General features: G+C 45.9%; 1 protein-coding gene across 1 annotated transcript in view; it reads left to right on the forward strand.

Moving 5' to 3' along the window:
* LOC142573183 (BOS complex subunit NOMO1) overlaps positions 1–13,532 on the forward strand; it is a 104,385-nt gene extending 90,853 nt beyond the window's left edge. The window contains exons 9-10 of the mRNA XM_075682756.1: positions 6,479–6,589; positions 11,991–13,532. Of these exons, the coding sequence (XP_075538871.1) occupies positions 6,479–6,589; positions 11,991–12,428 (549 nt within the window). The 3' untranslated portion in view covers positions 12,429–13,532. The remainder of the gene's footprint in view (positions 1–6,478; positions 6,590–11,990) is intronic.
* Positions 13,533–13,739: the final 207 nt, after the last annotated feature.

A 13,739-nucleotide genomic window follows, 5' to 3' on the forward strand; every position in this document is an offset into this window, starting at 1 on the left:
TCTATGTCGCCTCCAAAGTGTGATGTTTGGTTTTGTTCATTTGTTTTCACATTCCTTGCCATGGACACTGCAACTGTCTCACTTGGGGTGGACACCTGAACGATTTCAAAGCGAAAGCGTATGTAAATGACACTGTGGTGTTGACCGAAGGTGGAAGTCAGACTCCAGCCATCCCGAAGTAAAAAGCCGTTTATTTAACATATACAACCAATATATATAATGAAGAACAGAAGCGTCCCCTGGGGAATAAAGAACTGAAATTAATAACGAAACTGAATATAACATACTCCCTCCCTTATTTTTAGTGGCTAGTTGTTAGTAAGTGTTAGTAAGGAAAACCCCAAAGCATGCACACTGTACTTATTTACACATATTTACAACCTATGTACACAATGTCAGACTGCCAACTAATTGGTCTGATAGTCTTGGAGCCAGGCCAGTGGCCGGCGCTCTCGGGTCGGCCACGTTGGACGTCGCACTGGCGACAGGTTCGTTGACTGCTGCTGCGGTATGCCAGGAGACAGTGCCTGCGTCCTGGAAGAAGGAGGCTGTAGCGCCTCAGGAGACCGCAGCTGCAACGTGGCAGGCTGCAGCGCCTCGGGAGACTGCGGCATGGCAGGTGGGCCTGGTTCCCAGGTGCCCCTCTCCGGAACCCTGGAAAGCTTGGAGGCATTCCACATACGGCCGTCTCCAAGTCGGAAAGAGGCTGGTCCCCTCCTCTTGATCACCTCAGTTGGTGAAGAAAAGGCGCAGTCTCCCTTGAACCGAATGGACGGTTTTTTGATACGGACAAAATCACCTACGGCTATCTTCGTCTTCTTGGTGGCTCTCCTTTTGTCTGTGTAGTGCTTGCTGCTGACGCCGAACCCTTTGACGAAGTCACGCCAACTCCTTGGCTGGATCTTCCGCAAATGCTGGTGCCGAGAAACCCACAATATCCAGCCCGGTTTGGGGCATTCTACCATGCAGCAGAACTGCTGGGGCGATCCCGGCGGTGGCGTGCGGAGTACAGCGGTAAATGGCAAGGTATTTTGTGACAGCTTGTCGGAGTGGTCGTCTTTCGAGGAGTGAGACTTGAATGAAATTCTTCAATGTGCGATTAAAATGTTCTATTTGCCCATTGGCTTGGGGGTAGTACACTGAAGAATGTGAAAGACTGGTGCCTCTGTTTTGCAGGAAAGTTACGAACTCATGCGAAGTGCACTGAGGTCCATTGTCACAAACAATCTCTTCCGGGTAGCCTTCACGGGCAAAAACACTTGTTAAAAAGTCTTTCACGGTGCTCGTGGACACTTTGCTGCAAAAATACACCTCTGGCCATTTGGAATGGTAGTCAACAAGCGTTACAGCAAATGTGCTGTTGTAAGCTGCATGCTCCAAAGGACCAACAAAGCCTAGGCCAAGCTTTTGCCATGGTCGCTCAGGCTATTCAACAGGTTGCAACGGTGCTGGTGATGTTTTGGCGGACTTATCTGCCTGGAGGCAGATAAGTTCGCCAAATAAGATAAGTCGCGCCTTCGTGCGCGTGATACCCGAATGTGTCTCGCGCGCGTTGCCGATGATCTGAGCCGTGAGGAAGGACGGAACAACGAGGCGCTCTCCACGCAGAAGCTGGTTATCGACGACAGAAAGTTCTTCCCGAATGGCGTAGAATGGTTTTGCCTCTTCTGGTATGGACTTCTTTGGCGGCCAGGAACTCAGCACGAATGACTTGACGGTTTCCAGGCAACTGTCGTTGAGGGCGGCCTGCCTGAACTTCTCCTTAGTCATGCAGGCTGGCTCAATGAACGAGACAATTTCTTCCTCCTTAGCAGTCTCTGCCTCCGAGGTAGGTGCTGGTAGCCGAGAAAGTGCATCTGCTACAGTGTTTGTGGACCCCTTGCGGTATTCAACAGTGAAATTGTAGCAAAGCAATTGTGCACTCCAGCGTGCGATTCAGAGTGGGCGTCTTCCATGTCCTTGTGACGACAGCAAGGACACCAGTGCCTGGTGGTCTGTTTGAATTGTGAAATGGCGACCCCAAAGGTACGTGTGCCATCGATCACACGCCCAAATACATGCAAGAACTTCTTGTTCACCGACTGAATATTTTCCCTCCGCAGGCTTCAGTGTACGAGATGCGAAAGAGACTGTGCTGAGCTCGTGGCCACTTTGTTGCTGCAGGACTGCTCTCAGCCCACAGTCCGACGCATCGGTCAACACAATAACTGGAAGTGGTGGATCGAACATCTGGAAGACTGTACTCGACGAAAGCATTTGTTTGACCCTCCTGAAACTGCTGTCTGCTTCGGCAGACCAGATGAATGGCTCATTTTTGTGAAGACTCTCATAGGCTCAACCACTTGTGCCAAGTGTGGAACAAACTTAGAGTAGTATTCTACGAGACCCAGGAATGAACGAAGGGTGGCCACATCAGTTGGCACTGGTGTGTTAACTATGGAGTCTACCTTCTCTGGAAGTGGCGAGATACCACGTGCAGTGACCTTGTGCCCTAGAAAGGCAAGTTCTGGAACGTCAAAAAGGCATTTGTTGTTCAGTTTCAGACCTGTGTTCTTGATCTTTTGCAGCACGGTCTTCAAGTTTGAAAGGTGTTCTTCTGCGGTCTTGCCGAAAATGATGACATCATCGATGTAAAACAACACGCCAGGGCAGTGGTCAAGGATTGTCGCCATCATCTTCTGAAATGCCGCTGGGGCAGAAACCAACCCAAAGCAAGCTCTTTTAAAATGAAAAAGGCCATCATGAGTGATGAAAGCTGTCAGATCCCTGCTGTCAGGGTGCAAGAGAACCTGATGGTAAGCGGAAGCCAAGTCAAGTTTGGAGAAGTATGTAGTGCCTACCAAAGCGTGAAGCAGCTCTTCTGTATGGGGCAATGGGAAACTGTCTGGAACAATAGCTTTGTTCGGCTCTCGAAGGTCTACGCATATCCTGATGCTACCATCTTTCTTGTTAACAACAACAATGGGGGACACCCATTCAGAAGCATCGATCTGCTCAATGATGTCAAGGCTCAGCAACCTCTGAAGCTCATTTGATACTGGTGACCGGAGAGAATACGGCAGACGGCGAAGCTTCGAAGTTACAGGCTGCACGCCTTGCTGTGTCTTGATGCGATGTGTGAACCCCTTAGCAAGACCCAACTCTGGACTGAAAAGTGAACTGAACTCATGTGCTAAGGCTGGCGGAAGAGCTTTGTTACGGGGCTGCGTGCTTTACGGTGTGAAAATAGAGCAGGATAGCTGGTCGACGACAGTCGGCAGCGGAGCAACGGACGTGTATAAACACTTGAGAGCAGAACCCTGAATGCAAAGATCCAAGGCTTTAATGCCGTCAAGACCAATCAGACAAGTTCCTCGGTGAACAACATAAAAACGTAGCGACGCTGTGCGGCCTTTAAACCGAACGTCTGCCTGGAAACAACCTAGCACTGGAATCGGTCGTTGAGAGTAGTCAAACAGACTAACATGCGGAGCAGGCAGGAGCGGAACGCTCTGAAAATATCGACTGAATTCTTGCTCCGACAGGATTGAAACAGACGACCCTGAATCAACAAGGAATGTCAAAGTGACATTCGCAACTTGCACTTGAATATGAATTCCGCTACGCGTGGAAGGTTGCACAGTCAAAACTTCCTCAGCACTGCTGGATGACGAAACATCTTCATGAAATTCAACTTCACGGACTCGGCCTTGCATTTGGGTTAGCTTGCGGTTGCATACCCTTTGAAAGTGGGCCTTGCGACCGCAAAACGAACAAGTATAGCCTTGCACTGGGCACTGCGGCGCTGACACGATGTGGTTCTGCGAGCCGCATTGGAAACAATGTGGCGAACCGGTGCAACTACTCTGTTCTCGGTACCGCTCAGGAGGGCGGTTCTGCTGCAGCGCACATGAGCCGCCCGCGCTCCTCGTTAAATTCTGCTCTAAGGTGGCTGCCGGTTTTGAATTCCTTTTTTTTTTTTTTTTTTTTTTTTGAAGAATGCGACGATGGTTTTCGACGCTGCCGCAATGAAATTGTTTCGACCGAAGCAGAAACTCCTTTAGCTCTTCAGCCGCCTGCTCAAACTAAAGTGCAATCTGAACAGAATTCTCGAATGAAAGTGTGGAACCCTCGAGCAGTAACCACTCACGTACGCGAGTGGAAGCTACGCCGGCAACGAATTGGTCCTGCAGAGCATCATCTTGCGAGGCAAACGAACAATGTGACGCTAGCTCCCGCAGAGCGGCAACAAAGTCATGAACGGACTCGCCTGTGTGTTGGCTGCGGCGGTGAAAGCGATGACGCTCGATGATAACGTTGCACGACGTCGAAAACTGGTGCCGTAATGCGGCGAGTGCAGAGTCGTATTCGTCAGGAGGGGCCACGACAGACTTGTCATCGGCGCATGCTGCGGCACTTGGCGCGGCCGGTGCTGTGGCACTGGTCCCTGCATGTAGCGTCTGATAAATATGCTGGCCCTCCGCCCCCAAACAATGCAAAAGAATAGCCTTGCGTTGCTCCCGCTTGAATGCGGCGGCTCCAGATGCCAGCAAGTACACGTTGAACATCTGCTCCCACTGCTCCCATGGCAATGAGGGACGGCCGGGCGTCGAAAGGAAAACCGGTGGCGGAGCAAGGCCGGTGAAGCTCATGGTGGTGGATACGGACGATGCATTGGGGCTGGGGTACGTTCACGACATCCTCGTCGCCAATGTGGTGTTGACTGAAGGTGGAAGTCAGACTCCAGCCGTCCCGAAGTAAAAAGCCGTTTATTTAACAGATACAACCAATATATATAATGAAGAACAGAAGCGCCCCCTGGGGTATAAAGAACTGAAATGAATTACGAAACTGAATATAACAGACACCGTCTGAAAAGTGCAACCCGTGTGGCATCCCCGCGAGCACGGCGGTTACATATCTTCCACGCATAGCTGGTACGGCTGTAGAAAGATGCGTGAAAAAAAAAAAAGAGACATGCCTTCGTTGCTAGGCAATACTTGTTGAGCAGAGCATGCGCTCACAAAACCTGGTGCGTCATCGCCTTTGCAATATAAAAAAAAGAGTACTTTCCTGTATTTTTCTCCTTCGCCGCCATCTCAGACTCTCCAAACCCACACGCTTTTCGTTCATTTCAGAATATTAATCCGTAGTACTAACGTGGTGTTAGCATGACACGGAAACTGAGTAACGATTGTTATTCTGAAAAGTTTGGTATTCTGAACTTCGTATTACTGAAATATTTTTACATTGAAGCTATACTAAGTCAGCACGGGATTTCTGAAAAGTTCGTTAATCTGAAAGGTTTGTTAATGGAGTTTTCATAGTGATGAGGTTTGACTGTACATAGAACGTCGTTTTTGTGCGCCATTGTTCATAGCCTGTGAGAGAGCACTGCCATTCCCTCACACTGGTGCATCACGTAATGGCTGAACTGTTGATTTGCTGGACCGCCGCTTGCGCACTGTCGTCTTGACACTGCCATGTTTTAGTGTGCCTTTTAGTCTGCATGCCCTGCATCAGTACAAACTTGCGCAGTGCTTATTTTTCAGAAATAGCAGAAACGTGCGGTATCATACCTTGAATTAAAATTTTTACTGTTTGTCTGCAACTGTTGTCATTTCTAGTAGTGGCGTTTCCTTTCTTTTATGGTCCTCCCATGTATGCAAGTTGCCACGAGCTTGCATATGAGCGATGAATGGCCATCATTCACCCATTTCATCAGGGCATTGGCTTTATGCATTTGCTGTCTCCTCTTTCTACCCTGCTATCTCCCCACTAGGCAGTTGCACGTGAGTGCAAAAGTAAGCGCTGCAGCTTCTGCAATGCTTTTGCGGGGAGCTAATGCGTAATTACAGCCGTTCAGAGGTCATTGTGCCGATGGCAAGGAAGTTCCGGAGGGCATTGTGACAACAACCACAGAGCTCCAGAGGGCATTTTGGCGACGACCACAAAGTTCTCACTGGAAAGGACTTGCAGACGCCTCTCCCGTGTCTCTACCACGTGCATTATACACATTCTCAACCTTCCTTCCCCGATGCAGCGTGCAAAACTGCGACAGCAGTGTAAAAGTTGAAGGAGGAGGCAAAGAAAGATTTGCTTTAAAATTCAGTACAGTGCCTGCAGGCAAGGACAACGGGGAAACGTTGACACAACACAGGCTCATTTCCTTCAGTTCGTTTGCCGGGCCGGATGCACTTGCACTTATTTTACCGATCTCAGCTTTTTCACCAAAGTAAGATTGCTACAAACTTTGATGTCTGAGCAAGACAGAGTGCAGTGCAAAGACGGGCAGTTGATTGCTACTTATAAGAAAGTTTCTTGTAGCCAGTGCAGCCAGTCTGAAATTGTAACATCTTGACAAAAAATGTCATTTCGGGCAGACAACTACAGGCGTTTTAGCTGTGATCTGCCCACATAATGCATGCATGCTCATTTGCCCTTTGTGAACATTTCTCAGGAAGCAGCATGAGATTTTTGCTCATTTAACCCATCGCAGGTCACCAGCGCAGACCTGACAAGTGTCCGAGTCATTGTGTTTCGCTTCTTCAACCAAATGGACATCACCGGCCAGATAGTCACCGATGCCAAACACCTGCCCGGTCTCAAGGTGAGAAAGTCTTTCATGCTAAGATGACATGACTCATCTGTGGACAATGCCATGCGCAAGCTCTAGGTTCCCGAAACATTCTACATTCATCCTTCTCACTCAGTCTCGAATACTCAGTCTCACTCATTGATACAATCTCACTACCTACGTTTCCGATCAAGAACATAAATATGACCTAATACAGTTAAGCGTACTTTTTACCAGTTTTACCGGTTAAGCTAATTTTGTACCGATTTTACCGCATTTTGTTTTTCCAGAAAGCACGATCTTTCCGCACCGACTTTCAGTAGATCACCAAACTGCGATCATATATGTTTTCCAGCTGCTAGATCCCACATAAGCAAAAAAAAAAATAAAAAGGCGCAAGGTGTGTGCAATCGAAAACAGCAGGCGCCCATCGCGGCAGCTTCCCCGCAATACTTGCTCGCCCATCTCGTGTGAAAACGCAAAAGTGCACTACGTTTCAGTTTCAATAATAATAATACTAGTTTCAATAAAGATTTTGTTGAGAGTTAGCACTCGTCCTGTCTGCTTCTAGTCTCTATCTGTGTCACTTTGCACTACAATCCAAGAATATGCACTATGTTTCTTATTGCAGTACTACCAGCAAATCTCCTATTGGGCATCTCACACCGCAGTCATAGCTATCGCCGCCTACCCTATTGCGATAAGCTTCAGATAAGTTTCACTTATCTGTCTCACAGCGCATAGGCTGTAGTGCTGTTGCGAGCATAGTGCACACTTGTAATAATGGGACTGCCATTCCCTATTTCAGGCAGCACAGAGTGAGTGCCATGTATCACTCTGGTGGCATCGTATTCTGCTTTTGCCCACCAGCTCAATTTTGTTTGGGTTGCCCCTCACGGTCTTAAAACGCTACGCAATAAGAAACCGACAGTGTGCATTTCAGGTTGCTTGGGCCCTACCAGCTCGATCAGCATCAGCATCTCGTGCCGCAACAATTTGCACTTGGTGGGTGCGTCAAACCTTACCGCCAAAGCACTTCGCTTGAAGAAGCTGCTGACCCAAGCTGCAATTGAGATGCGCAAACGTCATCGAAGCAGTAAAAATGATAGTTTGCGTCTCATGCTGCTAGAGTGCCACCAGCTTGGCATATATCAGCGTCTCGTGCTGCAACGATTTGCGCAACACTTTGCATTACTACGTAGATGTCAACCACAGTTGAGTCGGTCAACTTTCTTTCGTCATCATCATCATCAGCCTGGTTACGCCCACTGCAGGGCAAAGGCCTCTCCCATACTTCTCCAACAACCCCGGTCATGTACTAATTGTGTCCATGCCGTCCCTGCAAACTTCTTAATCTCATCCGCCCACCTAACTTTCTGCCGCCCCCTGCTACGCTTCCCTTCCCTTGGGATCCAGTCCGTAACTTTTAATGACCATCGGTTATCTTCCCTCCTCATTACATGTCCTGCCCATGCCCATTTCTTTTTCTTGATTTCAACTAAGATGTCATTAACTCGCGTTTGTTCCCTCACCCAATCTGCTCTTTTCTTATCCCTTAACGTTACACCTATCATTCTTCTTTCCATAGCTCGTTGCGTCGTCCTCAATTTGAGTAGAACCCTTTTAGTAAGCCTCCAGGTTTCTGCCCCGTAGGTGAGTACTGGTAAGACACAGCTATTATATACTTTTCTCTTGAGGGATAATGGCAACCTGCTGTTCAAGATTTGGGAATGCCTGCCAAACGCACCCCAGCCCGTTCTTATTCTTTTGATTATTTCCGTCTCATGATCCGGATCCGCCGTCACTACCTGCCCTAAGTAGATGTATTCCCTTACGACTTCCAGTGCCTCGCTGCCTATTGTAAATTGCTGTTCTCTCCCGAGACTGTTAAGCATTACTTTAGTTTTTTGCAGATTAATTTTTAGACCCACTCTTCTGCTTTGCCTCTCCAGGTCAGTGAGCATGCATTCTAATTGGTCCCCTGAGTTACTAAGCAAGGCAATATCATCAGCGAATCGCAAGTTACTAAGGTATTCTCCATTAACTTTTATCCCCAATTCTTCCCAATCCAGGTCTCTGAATACCTCCTGTAAACACGCTGTGAATAGCATTGGAGATATCGTATCTCCCTGCCTGATGCCTTTCTTTATTGGGATTTTGTTGCTTGCTTTATGGAGGACTACGGTGGCTGTGGAGCCGCTATAGATATCTTCCAGTATGTTTACATATGGCTCATCTACACCCTGATTCCGTAATGCCTCCATGACTGCTGAGGTTTTGACTGAATCAAACGCTTTCTCGTAATCAATGAAAGCTATATATAAGGGTTGGTTATATTGAGTTGGTTAGTGAGTTCCAATACGTTTTCTCAATTAGTATGTTTTTTTCTCGTGTTATTTTCCTAAACGTATGAGTGAGGTTCTACTGTACTTGTCAAAACATGTGGTTTGCAAAATCCTGCAAGGCAATGCTGGATAACACAAAGAGCATAGGAGACAATGCAACTTGTGATCATCTTGTCCTTTATGTTCTCTGGTGCTGTTTCCAAATCTTCACAACACTTGAAAGCGTGCCACAGATAATAACAAAAGGATTGTCTCTCTGCCTGAAACCCTTCTTAATTGTTATTTTTGACTTGTGAATGATTATGATAATTGCGGAATCTTCATGGATATTACCAAAAACATTGTCACGTATGGTTCCTGTGCTCCTTGACTTTGTAATGTCTCCGTAACCACTTATTGACTCTGGCATTTGAGTTCAAAGGAAACAGAACCAAATTGAAACGGTGCACTACCGGTAGGGTCTGATCCCACAGCTTTCGTTCGCCACACCTGCTGTTTCATATTCATTAAGTTCCTTATTCATTAGTTGTTCATTAAGAGGAAGCTTTAGCTCGGGCCCATCTCCGACACGGCCTATTCAAATACATGTACAACGCAAAAACGTTTTTCTGAGATAACCCCTGGACCGATTTTAATGAAATTTGTTGCATTTGAGAGAACGTTAAATTCTAGGGACTGGTGGAAGCGGAATTTCGATTTAGAGCTTGAATATTGTTAAAAATATTTTCAAATATATGACTTTCCAAATAAATAGAAGCACAAAGTTTATCAATTCATAGCTCGGCATCAAGAACAGATATCGCGGTTTTGTAAACGGCATCTATTAGATCATTCAAAGCGGACAAATTCGATATGTCATTTTACACTTTACGTGAATCTGTTACATTGGTTACAAGGGTTCTGCAAAAGCTGTATTTCCATATTACTAATCTTTTTATATTCATCTGTAACACATCAATTTTGTCCACTTTAGATGTGCTATTTGATGCAATTCGCAGAATTATATTATCATTTTTCGTTGTTGAGCTATAAAGTTGTAAACTTTATAGTTTCGTTTTTTGAAAATTTTCGATTTTTGCCAATTTTTAATTTAAAAAATTTACGACCTAACTGAGAAATTTGAAACCAACAGGCACTAGATTTTAAGTTTTTCTTTTCAATGCAACAAACCTCGTCAAATTTCATGCGGTGGTTGCCGAGAAAAACGAATTCTCCTTTTGCATGTATTTAGATAGGAGCACCCGAACATTTGAAATTTTAAATACAAGTCAAATAGTCCTTTCTATTTGATTTGTATACTATTTGATTTGAGCATTCGCTATTGGAAGTTATCAAATGTCTCATTTTGAATATGAATGTTAACAGTGCTGATAGGATTCTTGAGGGAAAAAGAACAGTGAAAGTGAGGACTGTTCAAGATGATTCTGCTGTAGGTCTCCTGCACTGAGGCACTACTAGTCCTTGACCAGATGCATGGGGCAGGAAACTTCTGCTCAATAATGTCTAGTCATTCAATAAGAATGCCTTGCTCTTCGCAAGCATACATGTAAATTTGTCGTCTTGATTTATTATTTAACCATCCTCACCATATTTCTATCCCTTAAACAAAATTTGCAGTGCTGTAGTACCTCACTTTCCTCCTTCATCAAGCAACACTGCAGTAGTATATGCATCTGAGGATGCGTTTTGTTGCTGCGACTGTTATGGTGCACCAGATAACTGAAAGCAGCTGTTATTCTCATATGCAAGCTCCTCATTAATCCTGACACCCGACTGCAAACAGTATTACAAGTGTCAAATTAATATACGTAGGCCTCATTTTTTTACCAAACAACTCCATGCAAAGTTTATGTTTCATTTTGTTTAAAACTGAGAAATTCTTTTATATTTAATTTGATGTTTTGAGATCGAGTTGCTTAAATATGCTGCATTTACTCACGTAATGATAGCACTTCTTTGTAAAAAAATTTGATTCAAATTCAAGGGTGCGATCATCACGCGAGTTAAGTTTTCCGCGAAAATAAATTTTTTTTTTTCATCCCACGTTTTTTGTGGGATGACAACAGGTCAACAAACAGGCGGCTGCCGCTGTAACAGTGCGGGACACCAAGACAAAAATGGTGGCCAGCGGAGCAAGCCGAACGCGCCGATCGCGATTTTTTTTTTCTTCTCGTGAGTACATTATGGGCATTGAAACAGTTTCTTCCGTATCAGTAATGAATAATATCGTTAATATCGGCAAGTTTGCGGCAATAATTTAGCCACGTCCACTTTGAGGGGACAGAAATACAGATGGGCGCGCTTCGCTGCCAGTTACATAGAAACATGGCGGGCATGTTGCGAGCACTGTGGCACTTGTCTTCTCTACTGTCCTAATACGGCATGTTTCTGCTAAGGGTGGGCAAATATCTTAGCTGTGTTACAAGTGTCAGCGTATGAATAGGGTAGACTTCTAATGTATCAGTGTAAACGAGGCTACCATTGTTGCCACTCGCGATTGGTTGCATGCCCACGAATGCAAATGAGAGGAATCAAAAGGCACCTTTTTTGTTGTTGTTGACCACAACCATTATAAAGCCTACAAATAATAAAGCCAAGGAAAGTTTGGCTGTAGATTTTCTTTTTTATCATGGAAGTGCAGAAAGTGATGAAAGGAATGAAATGGGGCATCTGCTTAAGAGTCTGTTTGGTGCATGCAGACCATTTGGTATGTCTTGAAGAGTCATTCGCGTAGCATTCGACAGATGGTAAGCACGATCATCATCAGCTAGACTTTGCACAGGACATATCCTGCTGCAAGTTTGGGGTGCGATCATTACGCGGGAAAGAAAAAAAAATCGAATTTTGACGACAAAATTCAGGGGTGCAATCATTACACAAGTGCAATCATTATACAAGTAAATACTGTACGTATTCAACCTAATTTGAAAATTTCACTACTCAAACACCCATAATTTGCATGGTGCTCACGTTTCATAACCTAGCCACGAAAGTATTGGTCAGTGCCTCTCGAGATGTGCGTGGCAGAGGACGTGTGAAAGCATCTCGTGTTGAACTTCAGGAAAACAGCTTGGGTGTCATTTTTGCAGGTTCGTGTGGTGGTGGACGACGCGCCCGACCAGACACTGCACACGGTCACGCCAGGTCCCGGCGGCTTCTTTATGCTGCCACCGCTGACACGCGATGGCCGCACTTATTGCCTGCACTTGGAGGGAGGCAGTAACACCGGCAGCACCTGCTTCCATGCCAACACGTCACACCGCCACGTGACACTGCGCCATGCACCTGAGCTGCCACCGCACCCCGAGCATGAGATCGTGGCCCGCTCCTCACTGCTTGCCCTGCCGGTGACGGTTGTCGCGCTGCTTGCCTGCTACTACTCGTCGCGCCTGCTCACCATGGGTGCGGACATTGCTCAGACACTGCGCACGCTTCTTAGGCAGATTAGTGGCACAGCCAGGAACGGCGACGGGGCACTGGGTTCTCCTGCGGACACGAGACGAAAGGCCAAGGCCCGACGCACCTAAGACCACTTTTGGGTGGCCTGAGATCCGAGTTGTGAGACACCACGCTCCCGTATGGTGCCCTCTGTGCATTTGTTTGCTAATCTGACTGAACCAGTGACACTGTTTATTATTTGAAAATGCGACCTCGAGGGTTGTGTTTCCTTCCTGTGCTCCCGTGACCCACCTTTACAGAACCAGTGGAATACATACATCTTATTTGCCTAAATACAAGTTTCAAGAAGCTCTGTACAAGTTGCATAAGGGCAGCCTTCCGGAAAAAACATGGACATTTTTTAATAGCTCATCATTTAGATATTTGTTGTCACATTATACAACGGCACTAAAGTGTTGTATGGTGCAAGACAGGTATCGCTGAGAATGGTTTGTTTGAGAATTGGGAGGGGTCAGGGTAGCTTGTAGCTGTCCACATCGAGTCTACAAGCTGGAATTGCTGATGGCACCACTCTCTGGAAGCTGTGTTTTGTGGCAACAAAGCACTGATAATTTAGACACGTAGTTAGTGTAGCTGTGTGCACTGACCCTTGACGAATGCAGTTGCGCCGGATTATCATGAGCTGAGCTCTGACAACAGGGCAGGCATTGTAAAAGGGTTTTACTGACAGAGGATCTGTTATGCTAACACTGGACGTTATGAAGAACTTGTTTTTCATGCGGGAGATTAAATGTACAGTAATTGTGTATAGTGTTTGAAGTCGTGAGTGGGTTCACCTGTGGTTCATGTTGCTTTATTTCTCATTTTGTTTGAATGGTGGCTAGTAAAGTTGAGAGACCTTTGCACATATGTATCTTTTTTTAAATTTTTGATAAAGCTGCCTGCAGCATGTGCATTGGCTGGTGAGATTGTGTGATGGTACAGGAGTGGAATCAGCTATACATTTTGTTTGTTTTCACATGTTCCTAGCAGAAGTACAGTCCATGCTTGTTACAACAGACTGTAATATAATCCAGCAGAGTCCATGATATCCAAAGCCTGTTCTATCCAAAATTAGGGTTACAGTATGTTGTTAAATGGAGAAACTTTGGATGTGCTGCTATCTAGTATTTGATTAATAAAATGTGGATTCGATTGCAAGATAAACGAATAAATGGTTTAACATCATACTAGCACACTAGCTGCACGGCGGCTTGTAGCGCTCATTTCTTGAACGATAGCAGTTTCTCTGCACAACGGCACGGTTCTCCTGTTAACGGAAAAAATAGGCTCAAGGTATGTTTTTACAACTGCAGCCAGCTCCCTGCCGTGCTGGCCAGTTCAAGTGTGTCGTCGCCACCTGGCCATGACACGAACATCGGCCGCAATTTCTTTGTCAC

This window comes from Dermacentor variabilis, chromosome 2 (assembly GCF_050947875.1).
Source record: "Dermacentor variabilis isolate Ectoservices chromosome 2, ASM5094787v1, whole genome shotgun sequence".
Taxonomy (NCBI): Eukaryota; Metazoa; Arthropoda; class Arachnida; order Ixodida; family Ixodidae; genus Dermacentor; species Dermacentor variabilis.